At 40.6% G+C, this 25,544-nt stretch overlaps 1 protein-coding gene across 1 annotated transcript in view; it reads left to right on the plus strand.

Annotated features, from left to right (window-relative positions):
• KIF15 (kinesin family member 15) overlaps positions 1 to 21,291 on the plus strand; it is an 89,237-nt gene extending 67,946 nt beyond the window's left edge. Inside the window, exons 25-35 of the mRNA XM_010374378.2 lie at positions 406 to 510; positions 1,344 to 1,466; positions 6,001 to 6,147; positions 8,393 to 8,494; positions 9,100 to 9,264; positions 10,789 to 10,898; positions 15,750 to 15,819; positions 16,286 to 16,323; positions 19,800 to 19,965; positions 20,224 to 20,355; positions 20,705 to 21,291. Coding sequence (XP_010372680.1) covers positions 406 to 510; positions 1,344 to 1,466; positions 6,001 to 6,147; positions 8,393 to 8,494; positions 9,100 to 9,264; positions 10,789 to 10,898; positions 15,750 to 15,819; positions 16,286 to 16,323; positions 19,800 to 19,965; positions 20,224 to 20,355; positions 20,705 to 20,767 — 1,221 coding nt within the window. The 3' untranslated portion in view covers positions 20,768 to 21,291. The remainder of the gene's footprint in view (positions 1 to 405; positions 511 to 1,343; positions 1,467 to 6,000; positions 6,148 to 8,392; positions 8,495 to 9,099; positions 9,265 to 10,788; positions 10,899 to 15,749; positions 15,820 to 16,285; positions 16,324 to 19,799; positions 19,966 to 20,223; positions 20,356 to 20,704) is intronic.
• The last annotated feature ends 4,253 nt before the right edge of the window (positions 21,292 to 25,544 follow it).

A 25,544-nucleotide genomic window follows, 5' to 3' on the forward strand; every position in this document is an offset into this window, starting at 1 on the left:
GTGAGTATCTGAGCCAGGATAAGCCAGGAAAAGGACTTTCACAAGGTAATGTCATCAGTTAAGGCAAGGACCGGCCATTTTCACTTCTTTTGTGGTGGAATGTCATCAGTTAAGGCGGGGCAGGGCATTTTCACTTCTTTTGTGATTCTTCAGTTACTTCAGGCCGTCTGGGTATATATGTGCAAGTCACATCTGGGCGTCACATCATGGGCGTATACTTGCGGTGGCTTGGCTTGGGCTCAGAGGCCTGACAATATATATAAATTGATACTAATGTGACATATGACCTTTTACTAAAATAAAATTGACTTACCATATTGCCATTAGGAAAGGTGATTTACTGTTTAAAACTTTTCTTCTCCTCAATGTCATTGGGTATGAAGATATTATTTCTGTCCTCATCAGAAAGTTGTAGCTGACCTCATGAACCAGATCCAGGAGCTAAGAACATCGGTCTGTGAGAAAACAGAAACTGTAGACACCCTGAAAGAAGAACTGAAGGACATCAATGTAAGTTCGGTCACCAACAAGATGTTAAATTTGAACATGAGACACTTCACAGACTTTTCAAGAGATTAACATATGCTTCACCAGAAAAAAAGATTCTGTGGTCAAATAAGTTTGGAAATTCTAGTTAAATAAAGCTCAACAGGTTTGTGTGTTTGTAGGATTTGCAGAGTCATTATTACGGAAGTGTGTAGTATGTATCTCCGGGAGACAATGTAGGCTGCAGTGTTTCTCAGGTTTCACTGATCTGGGACAATGTTCTCTGTGCACTGTTTGGGAATTGCCGGTATAAACTGGATAAGAAACAGGCTGGTTGTTGGCCATGACAGTTAAGGGAAATGTAGTGTTCTTTAGTGACTTTGAGGAAAAAGTAACACAGTAGCACATTGTAGTTAAATTCAGAGACATTAATAATTTAGAAAGTGAGTTTGTTTCCCCAATATTGGATATAATATCATTTCCTAAAGTTAATTACTTATTTTGTCAGCATGTATCTGAGTTCAGTGTTGATGCTTTTCTCCTCTGGGTCAAGGCGAAGTCTTTTGTCACTCCTCCTCACTCCTCTGCTCTACAGGGAGCTTGCTGCACTCCATGTTTATTTTTGAAGGCAGTAGATGACAAACCCGATGTTTTTTTCACTGATACTTAGAGGACTTTTCCATTTCTCTTCACCACTGATGCATGTATTCTTCTATTCCTTCAGTCAGCAAGTATTTATTGAATTACCTTGTGTTAATCTTGTCATCACCTTGGAACCCAGACTCATTCTTGTTATTTTAATCTAGAAACAAACAGGTAATAAAACAGCTCTTATAGCATGACTTTCTTTTCTACAGTGCAAATACAACTCTGCTTTGGTTGACAGAGAAGAGAGCAGAGTGTTGATCAAGAGGCAGGAAGTGGATATTCTGGATCTGAAAGAAACCCTGAGGCTGAGAATACTTTCTGAGGACATAGAGGTTGGTATTAACGCATCACAGCTTGTTTGCCTTATTACTTGTCAATATGTGTGTCATGCACGTCCGTGTGAAGAGACTACCAAACAGGCTTTGTGTGAGCAATAAAGCTTTTTAATCACCTGGGTGCAGGTGGACTGAGTCCGAAAAGAGAGTCAGCGAAGGGAGATAAGGGTGGGGCCGTTTTATAGGATTTGGGTAGATAAAGGAAAATTACAGTCAAAGGTGATTTGTTCTCTGGCGGGCAGGAGTGGGGGTCACAAGGTGCTCAGAGGGGGAGCTTTTTGAGCCAGGATAAGCCAGGGAAAGGACTTTCACAAGGTAATGTCATCAGTTAAGGCAAGGACCGGCCATTTTCACTTCTTTTGTGGTGGAATGTCATCAGTTAAGGCGGGGCAGGGCATTTTCACTTCTTTTGTGATTCTTCAGTTACTTCAGGCCGTCTGGGTATATATGTGCAAGTCACATCTGGGCATCACATCATGGGCGTATACTTGCGGTGGCTTGGCTTGGGCTCAGAGGCCTGACAATGTGTATTTGTGTGTGGAAGTTATTAATGAATAAATACAGGATTTTTAAAGAAGTAATCCTTATACAGCTGATGTTCCTCAAGATGCTTCACTACACAGGCTCACTCTACCTCTACCTCACTGCCTGCACCTCATGCTGCCACCCTGACTGCTTGCTGTGCCTAAGACACTCCACACACGTTCACGCTGCCAAGCTTCCCGCTCTGGCAGTCTTATACGTATACTGTCTCCTCTGAGGAGATAGTATTTATATACTACTAATGTATTATTGTATAATGTATAATGATACAAGTAGTCATGTATAATAAGTTCACCAAAATTATTGTATTTTATCTAGCTAATCTATTTTCTGTCATTTTTGGTGACACCACGTTAACTTCCTATAACTGACCCCTGTGAGGGGAACAGAGTGGAAATTGCATTTAATTGGATGCAGTAGTGAGCTGAGATCGCACCACTGCACTCCAGCCTGGGCGACAGAGCGAGACTCCATCTCAAAAAAAGAAATACTATAGCATATCAAAATCTTAGGTAGAATATTTGACAATTGTTAAGAACATAAAACTTTCCAAGCAACATGAAAAGAGACCTCAATAAAAGGATCTAAAGGAAGATTTGGACAGGAAGACCCTGTCGTTTTAGAAACAGAAATTTATGTAATTCTACTTCAAATTCCAATTTATTAATTTTTATTTTTTTGAGACAGGATCTTGTTTTGTCACCCAGGCTGGAGTGTAGTAATGTGATCATGGCTCACTGCAGCCTTGAACTCCTGGGCTTGAGTGATCCTGCCACCTCAGCCTCCCAAGTAGCTGAGACTACAGATGTGCACCACCATGCTTGGATAATTTTTGGTATTTTTTTGTAGAGACGAGGTTTCACTATGATGCCCACACTGGTTTCAAGCTCCTAAACCCAAGTGATCCTCCCCTGTCTCAGCCTCCCAAAGTGCTAGGATTACAGGTGTGAGCCACCATGCCTGGCCTCAAATCCCAATATAAAAAACTGATGATTTTAAAGTTCCTTTGAAAAAAATACACAAGAGTTACCAACAAAACTTAGAAAAACAATAATGCAGAGAGATTTGGAAGCTAATAAATGATAACCATATCCAGTGTTGGACTGATGAGAGAGAGATCATTGCAAAACTTTGAACATCCACAAATAGACAGCAGTAAATATGAAGGAATTCAGTGTAATGGTAAAGGAAGTATTTCTCGGCCGGGCGCGGTGGCTCAAGCCTGTAATCCCAGCACTTTGGGAGGCCGAGACGGGCGGATCACGAGGTCAGGAGATCGAGACCATCCTGGCTAACATGGTGAAACCCCGTCTCTACTAAAAAAATACAAAAAGCTAGCCGGGCGAGGTGGCGGGCGCCTGTAGTCCCAGCTACTCGGGAGGCTGAGGCAGGAGAATGGCGTAAACCCGGGAGGCTGAGCTTGCAGTGAGCTGAGATCCGGCCACTGCACTCCAGCCTGGGCGACAGAGCGAGACTCCGTCTCAAAAAAAAAAAAAAAAGAAGGAAGTATTTCTCAACAGTGAAGAAAGAGTGGGTTTAGTCCATATATGTGTTGGGAAAATTGTCTGACCAATTTGAAAAGATATGAAAGCCAAAACAATTCTTACATGGATTAGAGTTCTGTACAAATGATGACATCATATAAGTACTAGAAAATAAAAATACAAGCCAGGCATGGTAACACATGCCTGTAGTCCCAGCTACTCAGGAGGCTGACGTGGGAGGATTGCTTGAGTCCAGTAGTTCAAGTCCAGCCTGGGTAATGTTGCAAGAGCCCCCATCTCTAATAAAACAAAAGGAGGGATGGGCACGGTGACTCACACCTGTGATCCCAGCACTTTGGGAGGCCAAGGCAGGTGGATCACTTGAGGCCAGGAGCTCAAGACCAGCCTGCCCAGCATGATGAAACCCCGTCTCTACTAAAAATACAAAAAATTAGAAAAATTAGCCAGGTGTGGTGGTGTACACCTGTAATCCCAACTACCCAGGAGGCTGAGGCCTGAGAATCACTTGAACCTGGGAGGTGGAGGTTACAGTTAGATGAGATCACGCCACTGCACTACATCTGGGCGACAGAGCAAGACTCTGTCTAAAAAAATAAATATTTTTTTTTCAGGAGAAGAAAAAATACAAATACATAAAAAAACTTGAGATTATGTGACTCTTTGAAAATATCTTGATATAAAGGTTAGAACCCATAAGGGAAGATTATACAATATTAAAAACAAAAATTCTAACAACAGGGGGAAATATTTGCGACTGATGACAAAGTATTTTACCACTGCAATTTATCCTTATGAGAAGGATAGAAACACGGCTGGTGGAAAATGGACATAAGTAGCTCCCCACAGAAGGAATGAATATAGTGGCACAAAACCTCCTTGGAATCAGAGACATGCAAATGTTCCTGAAACACCAGGGGTTCAGCCTAGGTCTGGTTGCTTACCACATAGAAAGCCAATCACTGAGTCAAGGAGTATTGCCAGTGAAGAAGACTTTAAATGGGTGCCATAGCCAAGATAGGAGATCAGTCTCAAATCCTTCTCCCTGACTGACTAAAACTGGTAGTTTATATAGCAAGAAAGGTAACCATGTGTGGGAAAACAGGAATTAGGGAGGGGTAAGGAAGAAGAGTTGGTTAACAGGAAACAGGTTGTCAGTTAGGCAGCTGTGACAGGTGAGGGGCCTGGCATCTCACTTGTCCAGTTGCCATGATCTGGTAAGTTTTAGTTCCTTGATCTTGTCTGGGATGCCTGATGGTTGGTTCCCTGAGAAAGGAACTCAGATAAGACAAATGTAACTTTCTTAAGACTGGGAGGGCCAATTTCTATGTTTATTCAAAAGAAACCATAAACATCAGTTCTATGGGAGAGTTGGGCCAGTTTCACAAATTAAAATAAGAGCTATTTTCTAATCTTATAACTGGTCAAGTTTAAGACCCAAGGAAGATGTGCAGACAAGGATGATTACTCAGACTTCCGGAGGAGTTTATGTTCAGCCTTTGGGGAAGCAGTCTGGTAATACATAGCCTTATGCTTTTTACATATCCTTTGAGTTTGCACTTTTAAAAATTCAGCCTAAAGAAATAATCTAGATATAAGAATAAAGTGCATAGAATAGTGAAAAATTCATATCAACCAAAATATTTAGTGATGGATTAAATTGTGGTACATCCATAAGATGAAATGGAGTCCACACAATGAAAAGAGTGAGTACATGCAAAAATGTTTGTGATGTGTCAAGTCTTTTAGAAGTGTGTGTTTATATGTGTGTATTTCTATGTGTGTATATCCATGTATATCCATGTTTATGTACACACATATATATGTGTGTGTATATATATACACACACACACACATACCTACATACATACATGTACATTTGGAAAGGAAAAGAAGGATAAGCAGTATCTGCTCTAATTTGGGAGGAATTACATATACTGTGTACATAGAAATTATGTATGCAACCTATAGGACTTCTAATTTTCTGTGCCACTTTCCACAAAAGCTACTTCCTGAAACTTTGATGGTCTATGACAATGAATCACAATCTGGTGCAAACTGCCCACCCCCTCCCCAACTGGCTGATGGAGGCTCATCTTTACAGCTATTTACTTTCTAGTATTTAAAGGACTAGAGTCAATTGGTGAGACAAGTAACCAAGAGACCTTTGCGTCCTTCCCAGGAGAGAGAGATTGGCTTTGAGATCCTGGGGGTGAGGGGAGAGTGCAATTAAACCTCAAACCTAGAGTGCAGTTAAACCTCAATTGGGATACCTATATAAGTTTACTGTAATAATGTTAATGTCTAGACCTATTCATCTAAATATTAGCGGATTACTTTGTCTTAGAATGGATTAGCACGCAAGCAAAAGAAATAGGTTTTCACATAAAACTTCCTTAGTCTGTTAAAAGTTGCACATAGTAATGATTTGGGAATCCTTATTGGAGTACCACAATTAAGAAACTGTGGTGATTGCCTCCTAACAGAGGGATATGCTCTGTGAGGACCTGGCTCATGCCACTGAGCAGCTGAACATGCTCACAGAGGCCTCAAAAAAACACTCGGTGCTGCTGCAGTCTGCCCAGGAAGAACTGACCAAGAAGGAGGCCCTGATTCAGGAACTTCAGCACAAGGTGAGATGCACACAGGTGTCACTCAAGATGGGATACAGGAGGCCAAGTGCAGTGGCTCACTCCTGTAATCCCAGCACTTTGGGAGGCCAAGGCAGGCAGACCACTTGAAGTCAGGAGTTCGAGAGCAGTCTCGCCAACATGGTGACTTGAAACCCTGTCTCTACTAAAAATAGAAAAGATAGCTGGGCATGGTGGCGCTCGCCTGTAATCCCAGCTACTTGGGAGACTGAGCCACAAGAATTGCTTGAACCTGGGAGGTGGAGGTTGCAGTAAGCCGAGATTGCACCACTGCACTCCAGCCTGGGTGACAGAGTGAGACCCTGTCTCAAAAAAAAAAAAAAAAAGCTGGTGGACAGGAGGAATCCACAGTTGAGGTTGTCATGACATTTCTGCATTAGTCAACTTCTCCATGTACAAAGGTGAGGCTAATGGAGTGTCCTCACCTGGACTGAGACTTGCTCAGCTGCCTCCCACCCACCTTAGGTCCCTGACACATGGCAGCCAGTTCTAACCACTCTGGTGAGGTTATGCCTGACTTTTATCATATTTTTGGTGGTGGTGGTTGTCATATTTTATTTTGTATTTTTCTCAGATGACCATTTTGTTACTTGTGAAACTTGGATCATTTTTAAAAGTATAAATAAATTTGTGAGAGAAAAGGAGATGGGGCCAGGCGTGGTGGCTCACACCTGTAATCCCAGCACTTTGGGAGGCCGAGGCAGGTGGATCACAAGGTCAGGAGATCGAGACCATCCTGGCTAACACGGTGAAACCCAGTCTCTACTAAAAATACAAAAAATTAGCCGGGCGTGGTGGCAGGCGCCTGTAGTCCCAGCTACTCAGGAAGGCTGAGGCAGGAGAATGGCGTGAACCCGGGAGGCAGAGCTTGCAGTGAGCCGAGATTGCGCCACTGCACTCCAGCCTGGGCAACAGAGCGAGACTCCGTCTCAAAAAAAAATAAAAAGAAAAGGAGATGATTGGGTTATGGTAGCAACCAAGTTAGATTTCACAATTACTTTTAAAAATATCATAGGTTTATTTTAATATCTTACTGCTTTTCAAATTATTAATCAAGTTCTGAAAAAATAATGTAAATACAGCAGATTTCCATATGCCATGGGAAGAAACCACAATTACTTTTGCATCAACCTAATAACTGTAATCACCATGCCCTGCAGTAGATCTCCAAAAGGTATTCCTCCTGTCTAACTGAAACTATACCCTTTGACCAACATCTCCCATTGATGATTCATGTCTCCTTCCACCCCTCACTTCCTCCCCCAGACTCTGGTACTCTCCTTTTTTTTTTTTTTTTTTGAGACAGAGTCTCGCTCTGTCGCTTGGGCTGGAGTGCAGTGGCTGGATCTCAGCTCACTGCAAGCTCCGCCTCCCGGGTTTACGCCATTCTCCTGCCTCAGCCTCCCGAGTAGCTGGGACTACAGGCGCCCGCCACCTCGCCCAGCTAGTTTTTTGTATTTTTTAGTAGAGACAGGGTTTCACCATGTTAGCCAGGATTGTCTCGATCTCCTGACCGCGTGATCCGCCCGTCTTGCCTCCCAAAGTGCTGGGATTACAGGCTTGAGCCACTGCGCCCGGCCGGTACTCTCCATTTCAATGAGTTCAACTTTTTTTGATTCCACATATAAATGAGATTATGTGGTATTTGTCTTTCTGTGTTGGCTTATTTTGCTTGGAACAGTGTCCTTTAGGTTCATCCATGTTGTCACAAATGACAGAATTTGCTTCCTTTTTAAGGCTAAGTAGTATTTCATTGTGTATGTATATAGCACATTTTCTTTACCCATTCTCCTGTCAATAGACAGTTAATTTGAGTCCATAGCTTGGGTATTACGAATAATGCTTCAGAGAACACGGGAGTGCCGCTGTCTCTTCAACAGACTGATTTTAATTCCTTTGGATATATATCCAGAGGTGGGATTGCCGGATCATACGGTAGTTCTATTTTTAGTTTGTTGAAGAACTTCCATACTATTTTTCACAATGGCTGTGCTAATTTGCATTCCCAACAGTATACAAGGATTCTCTTTTCTCCACAAACTCACCAACACTTATCTTTCATCTTTTTGATGATAGCTATCCCTATCAGGTGTGAAATGATATCTCATTGTGGTTTTCATTTGCATTTCCCTGATGATTGCTGATGAGAAGTTTGTCTTTTCTATTTGGAACATGCACTCTATATTTCTTTCTAAGTTGTAACCTTGTATCTGTTCAATTTTCCCAGCTAAATCAAAAGAAAGAGGAAGTAGAACAGAAGAAGAATGAATATAACTTCAAAATGAGGCAACTAGAACATGTGATGGATTCTGCTGCTGAGGATCCCCAGGTACTTTTCAGAAAAAGAGTATTTCAGGAGGAAGAAACAGTTTTATAAATGATAAAAATTTGGAAATTACGAAGGCCATACCTTTGTCTTTTTAAAGAAAAAGATTTTCACTAATACCCTCTGTCTGCTTTTTACTTGATGAAACTACCAGTCTTTTATTTCCTTGGAAAAGAATTAGAATAATAAGCTAAGTCGCTGGAATGTTTTTTTTTTTTTTTGGCAGATGGAGTCTGGCTCTGTCACCCAGGCTGGAGTGCAGTGGCATGATCTCGGCTCACTGCAACCTCCGTCTCCCAGGTTCAAGCAATTCTCCTGCCTCAGCCTCCCAAGTAGCTGGGACTACAGGCACACGCTGCCACACTTGGCTAATTTTTTTTTCAGTATTTTAGTAGCGACAGGGTTTCACTGTGTTGCCCAGGCTGGTCTTGAACTTCTGAACTTAGTCCGCCCACCTCAGCCTCCCAAAGTGGCTATGATTAGAGATGTGACCCACCATGCCCAGCCATAGCTAGAGTATTTTTTTATGTACTTGACCTTTACATTTAAAAGAAATCGTTATGATATCACTTAATCGGATATTTGGATGAGATGTGATTTTATTTTAGAGCCCTAAAACACCACCTCACTTTCAAACACATTTGGCAAAACTCCTGGAAACACAAGAACAAGAGATAGAAGATGGAAGAGCCTCTAAGACTTCTTTGGAACACCTTGTAACAAAGCTAAATGAAGACAGAGAAGTCAAAAATGCTGAAATCCTCAGAATGAAGGTAACTGGAATTTTTTTTTTTTTTTTACAGTAAATTTAATTCTTTTTAAAGAGATCAAGTCTCACTATGTTGCCCAGGCTGGGCTCAAGTGATCCATCTGCCTCAGCCACCCAGTATCTGGCACTATAGGTATATGCCACCATGCCCAGCCAGTAAATTAATTTTTTTTTTTTTTTTTTTTTTTTTTTTGAGATGGAGTCTCCCTCTGTCGGCCAGGGTGGAATGCAGTAGCACGATCTTGGCTCACTGCAAGCTCCGCCTCCCAGGTTCACAGCATTCTCCTGCCTCAGCCTCCCGAGTAGCTAGGACTACAGGCGTCTGCCACCACATTCAGCTAATTTTTTGTATATTTTAGTAGAGACGGGGTTTCACCGTGTTAGCCTGGATGGTCTCGATCTCCTGACCTCGTGATCCACCCGTCTCGGCCTCCCAAAGTGCTGGGATTACAGGCTTGAGCCACCGCGCCCGGCCATATTTTTCTTAAAGAGTAAAATTGAGCATCTTGTTTTTCTGTTTCTGTGAACAATATCCATTACCCATTTTTCTATCATTGGACTTTTTCTTATTGATTCATAGGCATTTTTATATATTAGAGAGATTTCTTTCAGTCTCTGATAAATTTAAAATACTTTCTTGTTTTCCATTTTTTAAAGTTCCCTCATAGTGTTTTTACCCAGTTACTTCATGGTATGTTGTCCGAATAGTGGGGTGTGCACATGGCTCAGGGGTGGGCACATGGAGGAGTGTCTGGGTAGGTGTGTAGATGCATGGGGGTAGGGAGGATGTGATGCTCCACAGAAGATAGCATTTATTCTGTGAGGTCATTGCTCTGCAGGGAGTTTTTGTTTAGGAACACAAATTGTTCACTTTAACCAAGGGATGTATATAAAGACAGCACTTATCTTGAGTTTTGTTATTCATGGAGAGGATTATTCCTGATCTTTTTATTTAGGGCAGTTCTCAGTATGCTATCTCAGGAATGTGGCTGTTATCCAGATTGGCACGATCTTGAAACTTAAAAGAAATTGGGTCAGGTGAAATGAAATCAGATAATAGGCAAGTAAATCCAAAAGGATATTCCTTGCAGACAAGTATTTATTTCTTCCAGATAGCTATGCTCATGATTTTCAAGTTAGGATGCAATTAAGTATTTTGAGGGATGAGCTGTGACATCAATTTTTTGTGTGTTTTAATTAGAATCTACCTAATAGAATCGAATAGTTGAGAATATTTTTCAATGTAGAGATTTTTGTCATCTTTATTCACAAAGGAATTTTAATATTTAATGAACTCTGTGATATTGATTTTAAAAATCTGTGTTCAAGACACTGTGGATGTAATCATGAATCACCATTCTAGGCCTCCAATAGCTTGTCACAGTCTGCTTTTCATGCAGCCATACCCAGTGCAGTGTCTCTGCATAGGAACTTAAGAGGAATACCTGTCTCAGTGGTGGCCTTGGGGAGCTAAATGAAGCCTACTGTAATGTGTTTTTTGAAAATACACGATTTGATATGTTATCAGGAGCAGTTGTGTGAAATGGAAAACCTACGCCTGGAAAGTCAGCAGTTAAGAGAGAAAAACTGGCTCCTGCAAGGTCAGCTGGATGATATTAAAAGACAAAAGGACAACAGGTGAGAAAGAACCACAAGAACTCTGTGGACTAAATCTTGGCCTGACTGTGTGGAGTTAAATGAGGTTGGAATTGGTTTCACAGGTTTCCCAAGGTGTACAATGTTTCCCACTAATCCAGGAGATGCTCTTTTGGTTGATTTTGAGTCAGGTCTGATCTGTTCACCTTTGCATTGCTCTGCAATGCATTTTTGGCATTGTTGCATTTGTTTTAAAGCAATTGAAATGAATTTAAAACGTGAAATACTTAAACCAAACTACTTATATTTTGAAAAAAAATTTTTAAGGAATAAATGATATCGACAAGGTTCAAGAAGCCTTGCAGAGAAAGGGAGAATTCTCTACTAGTTGGTTTTGCTTCGTAACTCATGGTCCAGGAAAAGCTCCTGGGCAGGACAAGAAGGATATCCTTAGCATTTTATAGAGGAGCATTCACTTGGGTTTAGACATCTCTCTGAGTGTGTTTTGACTTCAGGTAAGGCAGTTTTGTAGTTGCATTTGCCGATATATTTGCATAGTGTCGGGGCAGCCATATCCAGACTTATATCTTGTCTTTGACTTAAAAGTCATACGATTTTTGACATATTTTTTACCCTCTTAGTATTTCACTTTCCTTACCAGTAAAATGAGGAAAATGATAATTTTCTCACGAGGAGTTTTAAAGATTAAAAATTACATGTATAAAGTGCCAGTTACAGTGCTTGGTATCAGGTGTCAGTCAATGAAAGGCAGGTATTAAGTACACAAGGTAGAATTACGATTCTGCCTATTACAACTTTCTGAGTGAGGGTTTGGAGATGATAGTGGCCTGTAAAATTATGCAAGAAGTTGAATTAAATCAAAGTGGGATCTCCGAGATAGAAGCCCTTTCCGAATTCCACTGACTGCTATCCATGCTATTGCCAGAACGTCTGTGACAGAGAAGCTTGTGCACTCCTGCAGCTCCCTGGCCCTGTCCAGAAACATCCCTGATACGCATTGTTCAAAACCGAAATGAGGCAGTAGAGATTTGAGGATGGTAATGGCGGCTATACTAAAATCTCTTCTTAAATGATTCTCTTCAAATTTTAGTGAGCATCAGAGATCTTATTCAGTAGGGCTGGAGCAAAGCCCAGAATTCTGCATTTTAATAAGCAACTGCCTCCCTTTGTAGGTGATTCTGATGCAGGTAGTCCACAGTCTGCTCACCTAGCTTTCATATGCTCCACATATGTCCAATTATATTAAAGAAAAGCCTTATATTTAGTATACTGTCTTTTATCAAGAGCTACTGTGAGCATAGAACATAGAACATTTCCGGATCATTTGTAAAATGAAAATTAAAAATACCGTATTTCAGAGATAAATCATGAGCTTACTACTTTTGCCCATGGATCCCACTAAGGACGCATCATTCAAGTCTCTTCCCACTACCAACATGTCTAAGTCAGAGTCTCTTAAATAGCCCAAATAGCTACAGAAGCTCTTCATCAGATGAGTGAGATTTGAAACAACCAATAAGCGTCTGGGGAGCCATTCTGAGTAGTGAGGAAAGCTCATGGCTTATATGGCAATGAGAGACCCGAACACCAAGCATTTGGTTTGTCACAGATGGCACTGTGGAGGAGGTGGATGCAGCCATAAATCAAGGCCACACAAGGCAGATAAAAGAGTTGTGAAACCAAAGAGGGATGTCAAGAAAAGATTCTCAAAGACCAGGTGCCTGGTTAACTGTAAAAAAGATCTTTGTTGGTGGCATCACAGAAGACACTGAAGAACATCACCTAAGAGATTATTGTGAAGGTACGAGAAAACAGGAGTGGTTGAAATCATGACTGACTGAGGCAATGGCAAAAAGAGGAGCTTTACTTTTTTTACCTTTGAGGACAGCCATGACTCTGGATAAGACTGTCTCTCAGAAATACCGTAAAGTACATAGCCACTACCATGAAGTATGGAAAACCATGTTGAAGAAAGAAATGGTTAGTACTTCAGCCAGCCAGAGAGATCAGAGTGGTTCTGGAAACTTTGGTGGTGGTCATGGAGGTGGTTTTGGTGGGAGTAACAACTTTGGTCATGAAGGAAAAATTTCACTGGTAATGGTAGCTTTGGAGACGGCCGTATTGGTGGATATGCAGGCAGGAGAGATGGCTATAATGGATTTAGTAATGATGGAAGCAGTTTTGGAGATGGTGGGAACTACAACAATTTTGGTAATTACAACAACCAATCTTTAATTTTGACCCCATGAAGAGAAGAAACTCTGGAGGCAGAAACTCTGGCCCCTGTGGTGGCTGAGGCTACTGTGTTGCCAAACCATCAAACCAAGGTGGCTAAGGCATGTGAAAATTGCCAGTACCAAAATGGAGTCATTTATGTCAAAACCCTAACAAAGTGGAGTCAGGAGGCCATAAAGAAGTTCTCACTGCACATGCCTATAATATACTTTATCACAAGAAATTCCTGCAGGTCCCACATGCCCCACTTCTACACTCACCCTGCAACAGAGCTTATCACAGGAATTTTTCAGGCCTGCAGTAGTTCAGACAAGCCGCCAGTACCAGGACAGTTACTCAGCAACAGCCAGCTCCACCAATGAACAAACACCAACTCCTGCAGTGAGCTTCTGTGACCTGTGAGCTTTATTTCATGGATTTCTCTTTGTCTTTAAAAGCTTTCCCTTTCCCCAACTCCCCTGGATACACCAATGGCCCGTCATAGCTTGCAAACCCTGCAATTGCGATCCTTCTACTATTCCTAGATAAGCCTGTTTGTTCTAAAGAGCCTGTCGTTCTGAGTTTTTTTTTTTTACGTTGACAGGCAGTTGCAGTAGCGGCAATAGCTATGGCAGTGGCAGAAGGTTTTAATTAATGCCGGGAAACAAAGCTTAGCAGGAGAGGAGAGCCATAGAAGTGACAGGGAAACTATAGGTTACAACAGATTTGTGAACTCAGCCAAGCACAGTTGGTAGCAGGGCCTACCTACTACAAAGAAGATATGTTTTAGACAATACTCAGGTGTATGGGTAAAAAACTCAAGGACCGTACTTGTGACTAATTGTATAACACGTTATTTTAGTTTCTGTTCTGTGGAAAGTGTAAAGCAGTCTTAACAAAGAGTTTTAATGTGGTTTTTTTTTTTTTCCTTTGCACTCATCCTGTTGATTGCCAAATGTCATAGGTCTGATCATGATGTTCAATAAATGTCTTTTTAAAAAAATTTATTTTTTTTTTTTTTGAGACGAAGCCTCACTCTGTCGCCCAGGCTGGAGTGTAGTGGCACGATCTCGGCTCACTGCAACCTCCGCCTCCCAGGTTCACGCCATTCTCCTGCCTCAGCCTCCCGAGTAGTTGAGACGACAGGCGCCCACCACCATGCCTGGCTAATATTTTGAATGTTTAGTAGAGATGGGGTTTCACTGTGTTAGCCAGGATGGTCTCAATCTCCTGACCTTGTGATCTGCCTGCCTTGGCCTCCCAAAGTGTTGGGATTACAGGCGTGAGCCACTGCACCTGGCCTAAAAAATGTTTTTCACTAGGTGTGGTGGCTCATGCCTGTAATCCCAGCACTTCGAGAGGCTGAAGCAGGCAGATCATTGGAGGTCGGGAGTTTGAGACCAGCCTGGCCAACATGCACTCCAGCCTGGGACAGAGTAGGACACCGTCTCAAAAAAAAAAAAAAAAAAGTTTTTCATTTCATAGCTTCACGTCCCTTATATATAAAAAGAGCTACTCAGACTGTTCTTTGTGAAAAATTAGAGAAAGGGCAAACTATAGCTCAGGGGCCAAATTCAGCTCTCAACCTGTTTTGTAAATAAAGTTTTATTGAGACAGTCACACCTTGTCATTTTAATATTGTTGTGGCTGGTTTTGCACTACAGTAGCCAAGTTGAATAGCTGTGGCAGAGACCGCATGACTCCCAAAGCCTAAAATATTTACTGTGTGGTTCTTGACAGAAGACATTTGCCAATCCTTGGATTAGTGGACAGAAAACACATCTTTCCTTAATGATTTGGGGTGAATTCTTCATTGAGGACTCATTACCATTTGTGTCTAGGCTGCCAGATTTGTTAAGGGAAAGAAACCTCACTGTAGCTTCTGTTTTCTTTCAAGAAATAGTCTTTTACTCACCAGTGAGAGAGATATTCCTAGAGAAGCCTACAACATTCAGGAAGGTTCTCCAAGGAGGGAGGGAGGGATGCCTCTCTGGTCCAGGGGCTGCACACAGAAACTTATTATCCTCACCTGGTCAGGCTCACAGAGATAGATGTATTATCTAGAATGTGATTTCCTTACTTTATATATTGGAACATTCCTTTTCCACGAAGACATATCTGGTGCTTGGGACTTCTGGCCCTGGTGTCCACATACATGGAAAGGCAGAGTGGTTATCAGAAAATGTCAACTGACTATGGAACCTGAGCAAAAGCAGAGTCAAGGGCTCCACCAGCCTGAGGCCAGAGCGATACTCCCTACCCAAAATGTGCCCCCTCCCAGCTGATCACATTCATACCAGCCTTGTGGCCCTTTCTTTCAGCCCCCTTTTGTTCACATTCGGTCTTCAGATGTTACCCCTTTCAACTAAGTTTCTACTGTATTTTACTTTCAGCCAATCCTTGATTATATTTCCCACCTCTGCTCATCTTGCTTTTGTACTGGGAGGAATCCTGAGTTCTGGGGAAGTGCCTTATTTCATCCCCATGTGTCAATCACATTTATCAACTGTGTTGACTTGACCCAATCACAATAGAGTTAGCCTTTCTTTGCACACCTTGGCATTGCTGCATATAATAGATTTGAATTTGAAATTGATACTTGAATATACTTAGCAGTGTTTTCCTGTGCCTCCTCCCCACCCCTGTTAATCTATGCAGTGATCAGAATCATCCAGACAATCAACAGCTGAAGAATGAACAAGAAGAAAGTATCAAAGGACTTGCAAAAGTAAGATTTTTTTTTATATATGATAGTTTCTTCTTATCTGAGCAATGCTTTTATAGTTAGTATCTATGGTTATATATTTTAGAAATCATTTTACTATTGAAATTCCTGTCTTTTCTGTATTCCCACTGTTTAGCATGATATTTACCATCAGTATTTAGACACAGCTGAGAATTAAGAATTTGTCTTCATGCCTAGATAGCAAGCCTGCTGCTCAGCATACACACATATAATTCTCCATTTAGAAGCAAGTACCAAGGCCTGTTTGAAGCCTTAGAGGGCATAGTGCTTGAAGTCTTCGAAATAGGTACTTCCTTTATGTATGTGTAGCTGGGATTGTGAAAAAAGATATTGGTTTGATTTTATTCACATGAAGGAGAATAGGCTGGTTCCTTTCTATCTTTTTAAAGCAATGTTATTTAAGAACCTAAGTCATCTTTTTATTTTCTTTTTTTATATCTTCTTATAGAGTAAAATAGTTGAAGAAATGCTGAAAATGAAAGCAGAGTAAGTGTACTATTTTGTAATTCAAATTATTGATCATCTTTTCCTTATTCTCCTCTAAAGGAATGATATACCACAAGGTAGGTAACTTCTTTCCTTCTACAGTAATAAGTGAATTTAATAGATGTTTACAAATTTTTTTTTACTACCATTTGCTAAAGGGATTTCTCATGTGAAGCCACTTCAAAAGAAATCTTAAAAAAATAAATAGCAGGAAAAGCTTAGCTTTCCTTGAGGAATTGATAGGTCTTTTCCTCATGGACAATGAGAACAATATAACTACCAGGTGTCCCTTTTCATTTCTGCTTCTGGATTCCTCTGATTTAAAACCTGAGGCCCTCTGAGACCCAAAGATCAATACTTTGATTTCTTCTGGTCTAGACCTTGGGTCTCTTTATGTTTTCTAAAGCCATGAGTTTAATTTATTCAGTTTTCATATTAATTTATGTAGCCTTATAAATGGCTTCAGTCTTTGATGAACGAGGTGTACTATATTTTCTGTAAAATTCAAACTAAGTAAGCTGGTTGGCATTAACACAAACAAAACATTAGAGAGCTATTGGGCTTTTTCTGGGTAGATACTCCTCAATCTTCAAACATTTTTGCTTATTATACTGATAGATTTTGAGACATCATATACCCTCTTGCATATTTTTGAAGTTGACTTTATATCTAAAATTTTTCATTTTAAGTTTAAATTGTTACAAAGAATAGACATTCTGAGATATACAATATAGTGACATGGGAAAATAAAGCTGTTGGCTGGGCACAGTAGCTCACACCCTTTGGGAGGCTGAGGCAGGTGGATCGCTTGAGCTTAGGAGTTTGAGATCAGCCTGGGCAACATGGTGAAACCCTGTTGCCTCTATTTCTAAAATATTTTTTTAAATAAATTTTTTTAAAAAGAGAAAAGAAAATAAAGCTCTTGCCATTCTTTTAAACATATTTAACTAATTTGCTGCTTTTTATCTGTTTAAAAAATACATGAACAAATTTCTCAGTCTAAAATTTTATGTTTTTCCTTTGTAATTGAATTTCCTTTCTACACCCTGCAGGATTTTATATTGATTTAATATATTTTCTGGAAAATTTTTTTATTCATAACCCCATCATACTACTTAACAATAAAATATATGTGTGTACATACATACACACACACAAATTGAAAGTAATTTGTAAAAATTTATTTTAATCATATGACTTTGTTATATTTCCAATTGAGTTCACAATGCAATTATTAATCAGTGTGCCCTAAATTTACTGGAAATTTTTATAAATAATTATTATACATAGGGAAAATTTTAGTGAAAATGCATCTCTTAATGTATTTTAACCTAATGCTTTTTCTTCAGTCAGCTCATTTTTCTGCTGTACTCAAATGAGACAGGATTCAGCATCAACTCTATTCCTATTTTCTGCTTTTATAGATTTAAATGCTGAGAAATCTTGTTCACATAGTTAAGTAAATGGCAATGGAAGGAGTTTTGATAGAGTACTATCTTCTAATTATTTGAACTTTATGCAAGTAAATATGTCAAAAATTACATGGTGATTTACCATAAAAACTTTTTAATGATCAGCTGACAAAGACCACCCAATTTATGAAAGATTTGTTACCCAATCATTGAGTCATTTGCTTCATAGAATCAGAGTATACATAGGAAAACAGCCTTTTCAGCTGTGTATGAGCCATTCAGAGTCCAGCTCCTAGCTAATTAATGGTAAAGCTAAGTCAGAAACCTAGATTATTTACAGGATTTTTGAGAATCCAGCTAGTTAGTTGAATTACAGCTATTTTAGAACTAGTATCTATTCGAGGTCTTCTAGCAAAAAGAGTAAAAACTATTTAACTTGTTGTATAATTTATTTCATAGTCTAGTAACCAAGAGTCTTCATGATATGCTGTCTCTGGAACATACAGCAAGCCAGACTTCACTGCGGGCAAGCGAAGCACGTTTCAGCAAACGGCATGCACTGTTTTATCAATCCCAGCCTACGACAGCAATTTTAAACGTTATGTTATCCATATATTTCTGAAGATGCTTTAAAAAGTAATGGGGAACCAGGCCGGGCGCGGTGGCTCAAGCCTGTAATCCCAGCACTTTGGGAGGCCGAGATGGGTGGATCACGAGGTCAGGAGATCGAGACCATCCTGGCTAACACAGTGAAACCCCGTCTCTACTAAAAAATGCAAAAACCTAGCTGGGCGAGGTGGCGGGCGCCTGTAGTCCCAGGTACTCGGGAGGCTGAGGCAGGAGAATGGCGTGAACCCGGGAGGCGGAGCTTGCAGTGAGCCGAGATCCGGCCACTGCACTCCAGCCTGGGTGACACAGCGAGACTCCATCTCGGAAAAAAAAAAAAAGTAATGGGGAACCAATACGAAGCCAACAATGAATTGGGAGAGCATCAGTGCCCTTCTCCCCACACTGTCCTTCTGAGATCCACAGAATGTAGTCCAAAAACAACTTGCCTAGAAATTAGCTGGGCCTTAGTGTATTAAATTTTGTGTATTATATTATCTTAGCAATCAACAACTAGAAATTAGCTGGCTTTGGTGTATTAAATTTTGTGTATTATATCATTTCGGTAATCAACAGCTAGAAATTAGCTGGCCTTGAATGGTGTAATAATACATCATTTCAACAGTCAACATTACATTTCATGAGCATTATAAAATAAAAAACAGGCCTGGCACAGTGGTTCACACCTGTAGTCCCAACATTTTGGGAGATCAAGGAGGATTGCTTGAGGCCATGAGTTTGAGACCAGCCTGGGCAACATAGCAAGACTCTATCTCTATGGATAATTTTTAAAACATTAGCCAAGCACAGTGGTGCATGCCAGCAGTCCTAGATACTCCAAAGGCTGGAGCAGGAAGATTGCTTGAGCCCAGGAATTGGAGGCTGCAGTGAGCAATGATGGTGCCAGTGTACTCTAGCCTGGGCAGCAGAGTGAGACCCTGTCCCTAAGGCAGGGGGTGCGGGGGGGAAGGCATTTGTTTTGGAAAACTTACAGGATTCAGACCATTTTATAAAGTCAGTGAAATGTATATGAAGTGTATAAATTCTAAACAACACATCCTTGAAGAAATTATTGGTGTCCCACTGTCTGAGGACCAGTTTCTGAAATCAGAAATGATCAAGATAGGGGATACTGAATAAACCATGCAGATTATAATAATACTTAAATCACATTTGCCCCAAGTGGGCTGAACCTAAACAATTTTATTCTAAATTTTTATTGTTTAGAAAATGCTTTGAGGAGTTTTCCAAAATGAAAGTCTTGGGTAAAACAAAACCAAAAAAAGCATATCTGATATGTAGCACTTACTGTCTTCTTTTGCCATCAGCAGAGGAGGGCTAAAGATTAGTAATACTTTCAAATCAAAATTCTGGCCTTGAAGGACACATATCTAACTGGAGCACTGTTTTATGATTATGTTTCTTTCAAATACTATAAAGTGATACCTATTTTTACAGCCTAGAAGAAGTCCAAAGTGCCCTTTACAACAAAGAGATGGAATGCCTTAGAATGACTGACGAAGTTGAACGAACCAGAACTTTGGAGTCTAAAGCATTCCAGGAAAAAGAACAACTGAGATCGAAGCTGGAAGAAATGTATGAAGAAAGGGAGAGAACATCCCAGGTGTGCTAGTGTGTTGGTTTTTTCATGATACTTAGAACACTCAAATGAATAGAACTAATTAGCGTAAAACTCACTTCTGTGATTGGGTGTCCTTAGTTCAGAGTTGCTTTATTGTATGAAGAGTTGTGAGGCCATGAAAGCTGGGATTCTGGACTCTCTGACTTCCTGTGCTCCTGGAAGGCAAGAAATAATGTAGCTTTAAAAGAAAAATTAAGACCTACTTCTAATTTTTCCCTCCTTGGATTTGATTACCTGCAGGAGACAGAAATGTTAAGGAAGCAGGTGGAGTGTCTTGCTGAGGAAAATGGAAAGTTGGTAGGTCACCAAAACCTGCATCAGAAGATTCAGTACGTAGTACGACTAAAGAAGGAAAATGTCAGGCTTGCTGAGGTAAACCTAAAAATTATTCTGAATAAATTATGTCTGGTTTAAAAATGATTATTTTATTAAAACCAAATTAAAACTTAATTATTGAATCAGTCAACTTCTTACTTCAGGGAGCTTCCTGAATTCAAAAAAAAAAAAGTGTTCATCGTTGCTATTCTGAGCCTAATTCAATCAGTTACCTTTTCATAGACAGCAGATTCTTGTTAAATGTTTAGTTTGCACATGGAAAATTCCAGTCTTAATTTGAAATATACACTTAATGAATGCCAAAAAAACAAAAACAAAAAAACACACTTCCTGTAATAATTAGAGCCTTAGTTTTTTTCCTTTTTGTTTTTTAAACATTACTTAGGAGACAGAAAAGTTGCGTGCTGAAAATGTATTTTTAAAAGAAAAGAAAAGAAGTGAATCATGAGGATTCCGGTCGACTACCAAGGCATCACCTTGTTTGAAGATATTTCTTCTCTTTTACAAGTAAGACCTACTCTTGGCCACTTAGGAGAGCTGTATTAACGGACCTTAATTATTAAATGTGTATAAGGTGGTGGTGGCTGAACCTCAAGTTTCTGATGAGCATTCTGCATCAATATACACCCTGCATCAGTCAGCAGTCTGCTAATAAGTGGCCCACTTCGAGGCTTTGAATCAACTGTAAGAGAAAACCTTTTGTCTTTGTAAAAATAAAAGCCTGTAGCTAAGGTTTACACTGGACGTTAGCCAGATCATTTTCTTCTTAGATTATGCCATAATCTCCTTTGATTCTTATGGAAGTTCTAACAATATATGGCGGTTCCAACACCTGCAGTGAGTTTAATGACTGACTTAGTAGCAGGTACAAGAAGCAAACTTGTTAATATAGATTATTTTTGTATTCTTACTTTAGGTATTTTCTTGAGCATTTTCCATGACTGTAAATAAAGCCATTTTTTAAGATAATAATTAAAGTGACTTACATTGTTCATTCTGTTCATTGAACACATACTTAATGAACACCTACAATATGCCAGGCACTAATCATCAGTAAACAAAGCAAATAAAATCTTGCCCTCAAGAAACTTCTATGTATCGGGCCTTCTTTCTTTTTTATTGAGACAAGTATTCCATTTTATGGATATGCTACACTATCCATTCACCAGTTGATGGATACTTGAATTGTTTCCAGTTTAGGACTATTATAAATAATGGAGCTATAAATGTTCATGTATAAGTCATGGTGTGGACATATGTTTCATATCTCTTGAGCACATGCCTAGGAGTAGAATTACTGGGTTAACTGAAAAGCATGTCTTTACTTTTTAAGACATTGCCTGTTTTACAAATTTACCATTTAGGTATACCATTTTACATTTCTACCAACAGTGTATTCCAGTTTCTCCACATTTTCACCAACACTTGTTATCGTCAGGTTTTTTACTGCAGCCATCCTAGTGGTGTGTAGTTATATCACTTGCATTTTCCTAATTATTAATGCTATTGAACATTTTTCCATATTACAGAATATTACTTGGCAGTAAAAAAGGAACATGCTACAACATGATGAATCTCAAAAAAATGCTAAGAAACCAAACCCAAAAGACCACATATTGTATGTTTTTATTTATACGGCAGGTCCAGAAAAGGCAAAATTATAGAGATAGAAAGTAAATCATTGGCTGCTTGGAGCTAGGATGGGAGTAGGAATGACTGGGCACAGGGAACTTTTTGAGGTGGTGGAAATGTTTTAAAATTGCTTTGTGATGATGGCTGCACAACTCTATATTTACTAAAAAATGAACTATACAGCTGGGTGTGGTGACTTACACCTGTAATCCCAGCACTTTGGGAGGTCAAGGCAGGTGGATCACTTGAGGCCAGGAGTTGAAGACCAGCCTGGCCAACATGGCAAAACCCCATCTCTACTAAAAATACAAAAATTAGCTGTGTGTGATGGTGTGTGCCTGTAATCCTAGCTACTCGTGAGGCTGAGGCACAAGAATCACTTGAACCCGGGAGGCAGAGGTTTCACTGAATCAAGATTGCACCGCTACACTCCAGCCTGGGCAACAGAGTGAGACTCCGTCTCCAACAAAAAACAAACAAACAAAAAAGGAACTATACATTCAAAATGAGTGCATTTTAATAAAACTGTAGGAAAAAATTGTAATGCATAGTTGAACTCTCAAGGAATAATAAATAGTAAATCAGTATGGGCCAAAAATGAAAAAGGAACTTTAATGTAGTATTAAATATAAGGTAGCGAGCAGACACTGCAACTGCCTCGGAGGTAAAAGAAGGTGGAATATTGAAGCTGATAATGAAGAGGTTTGGCTCTGATCACCTGTATTAGCTCTAGGGCTGCTATAACAAATGACTACAAACTGGGTGGCTTAAAACAATAGAAATCTCTTTTCTGACAGTTCTGGAGGCCAGTAGTCCAAAATTAAGGTGTGAGTAGGGCCACATTCTCTCAGAGCCATAGGGAAGAATCTGTTCCATGCCTTTCTCTTAGCTTCTGATGTTGTCAGGAATCTTTGGTGTTCTTCCTTGTGCCTCTGTCTCTTCTGAGAAAGACACTAGTCATATTGGATTAGGGCCTACCCTAAGGATCTCATCTTAATTTGATTATATCTGCAGTGACCCTATTTCCAAATAAAGTCACATCACAGGTACCAGGGGTTAAGACTTCAACATATCTTTTTCAGGGACACAATTCAACCCAGAACATCACTCACTGCAAGGAAAGTGTCACACGCGTCAGTGTGAAGAGACCACCAAACAGGCTTTGTGTGAGCAACAAGGCTGTTTATTTCACCTGGGTGCAGGCGGGTTGAGATTGAAAAGAGAGTCAGCAAAGGGTGGTGGGATTATCATTTGTTCTTATAGGTTTTGGTATAGGTGATGGAGTTAGGAGAAATGTTTTGCTGGCAGTGGGTGGATCTCACAAAGTACATTCTCAAGGGTGGGGAGAACTACAAAGAACCTTCTTAAAGGTGGGGGAGATTACAAAGTACATCGATCAGTTAGGGTGGGGCAGAAACAAATCACAATGGTGGAATGTCATCAGTTAAGGCTATTTTCACTTCTGTGGATCTTCAGTTGCTTCAGGCCATCTGGATGTACACGTGCAGGTCACCGGGGATATGATGGCTTAGCTTGGGCTCAGAGGCCTGACATTCCTGTCTTCTTGTATTAATAAGAAAAGCAAAACAAAATAGTGGTGAAGTGTTGGAGTGGTGAAAAATTTTGGGGGTGGTATGGAGAGATGATGGGCGATGTTTCTCAGGGCTGCTTCAAGAGGGATTAGGGGTGGCGTGGGAACCTACAGGGGGAGAGATTCAACTGAAGAGAGATTTTGGGTTAAGGGGTGATATTGTGGGGTTGTTAGAAGGAGCATTTGTTGTATAGAACTATTGGTGATGGCCTGGATGCAGTTTTGTATGAATTGAGAAACTAAACGAAAGACACAAGGTCCGAATAAGAGAAGAAGAAAAACAGATATTAAAGGACTAAAAATCGGGAGGACCCAGGACATCCAATTAGAGAGTGTCCAAGGGAGTTCAGTGTAATTGCTTGTTTGGTTAGTGAGTTTTTGGGCTCTATTTTTGGCAGAGTCCTTTTTTTTTTAAGTTGGAGGCTGAGCTTGGTGAGGTGTGTTTTTAAAAGACCATTAGTCCATTCTACCTTTCCTGAAGATTGAGGACAGTAAGGGATATGAAGGTTTCACTGAATACCAAGAGCCTGAGAAACTGCTTGGGTGATTTGACTAATTAAGGGTGGTCCATTATCAGACTGTATAGAGGTAGGAAGGCCAAGCCGAGGAATTATGTCTGACAAAAGGGAAGAAATGACTGCAGTGGCCTTCTCAGACCCTGTGGGAAAGGCCTCTACCCATCCAGTGAAAGTGTCTACCCAGACCAAGAGGTATTTTAGTTTCCTGACTCAAGGCATGTGAGTAAAGTCAATTTGCCAGTCCTGGGTGGGGGCAAATCCCCGAGCTTGATGTGTAGGGAAGGGAGGGGGCCTGAACAATCCCTGCGGAGTAGTAGAATGCCAGATGGAACACTGAGAAGTGATTTCCTTAAGGATAGATTTCCACGATGGAAAGGAAATGAGGCCGGGCGCGGTGGCTCAAGCCTGTAATCCCAGCACTTTGGGAGGCCGAGACGGGCAGATCATGAGGTCAGAAGATCGAGGCCATCCTGGCTAACACGATGAAACTCCGTCTCTACTAAAAAATACAAAAAAAACTAGCGGGCGCCTGTAGTCCCAGCTACTCGGGAGACTGAGGCAGGAGAATGGCGTGAACCCGGGAGGTGGAGCTTGCAGTGAGCCGAGATCCGGCCACTGCACTCCAGCCTGGGCAACAGCACGAGACTCCGTCTCAAAAAAAAAAAGAAAGGAAATGAGAGGTGCTAAGAGATGGGCTAGCGGCTTGTAACCTACATGGAAGAGGTTATGAAATGACAATAGAATAGAATGGGCCTGTGAGGCTTGAAGGAGGTATTTTTCTTGGTCCAAGAACCATTTGTCTGGTGTGGGAAGAGATTGATAGGTGGAAGTTTCAGTGGGAGAGTAGGTGGGAGTGACTGATAAGGAGAAAAACTAGCCGTGAGGGACAGAAGTTGGAATGCTAGCTGCTTGTTTAGCATAAGCGTTGCCCTGAGTGATGGGATCTGATGCCTTTTGGTGAGCCTTGCAGTGTATGACTCCAGCTTCCTTTGGAAGTAAAGTGGCCTTGAGAAGAGTTTTCATTAAGGAGGCATTAATGCTGGAGGACCCTTGCATAGTGAGGAAACCTCTTTCTGCCCATATGACAGCATGGTGATGCAGGATATGGAAGGCATATTTAGAGTCAGTATAAATACTGACACGTAGTCCCTTTGCAAGAGTGAGAGCCCAAGTTAAGGCAATGAGTTTGGCTTGCTGAGAGGTAGTGGAGGGGGCAGAGCGGTAGCCTCAATGATAGATGTGGAAGATACTATAGAATAGCCTGCCTTTGCTGGTGAGTGGCGATTAGGCCTGATGGAACTGCCATCAATAAACCAAGTGTGATCAGGATGAAGAACAGGAAAGAAGGAAATATGGGGAAATGAAGTGAATGCCAGGTGGATCAGAGATATATAGTCGTCGGGGTCAGGTGTGGTATCCAGAATAATGTGGGAGGCTGAACTGAAGTCCAGGCCAGAAAAAATGGTAATTGTGGGAGACTCAAC

The sequence above is a fragment of the Rhinopithecus roxellana genome, chromosome 1 (genome assembly GCF_007565055.1).
Source record: "Rhinopithecus roxellana isolate Shanxi Qingling chromosome 1, ASM756505v1, whole genome shotgun sequence".
In the NCBI taxonomy this organism is placed as follows: domain Eukaryota; kingdom Metazoa; phylum Chordata; class Mammalia; order Primates; family Cercopithecidae; genus Rhinopithecus; species Rhinopithecus roxellana.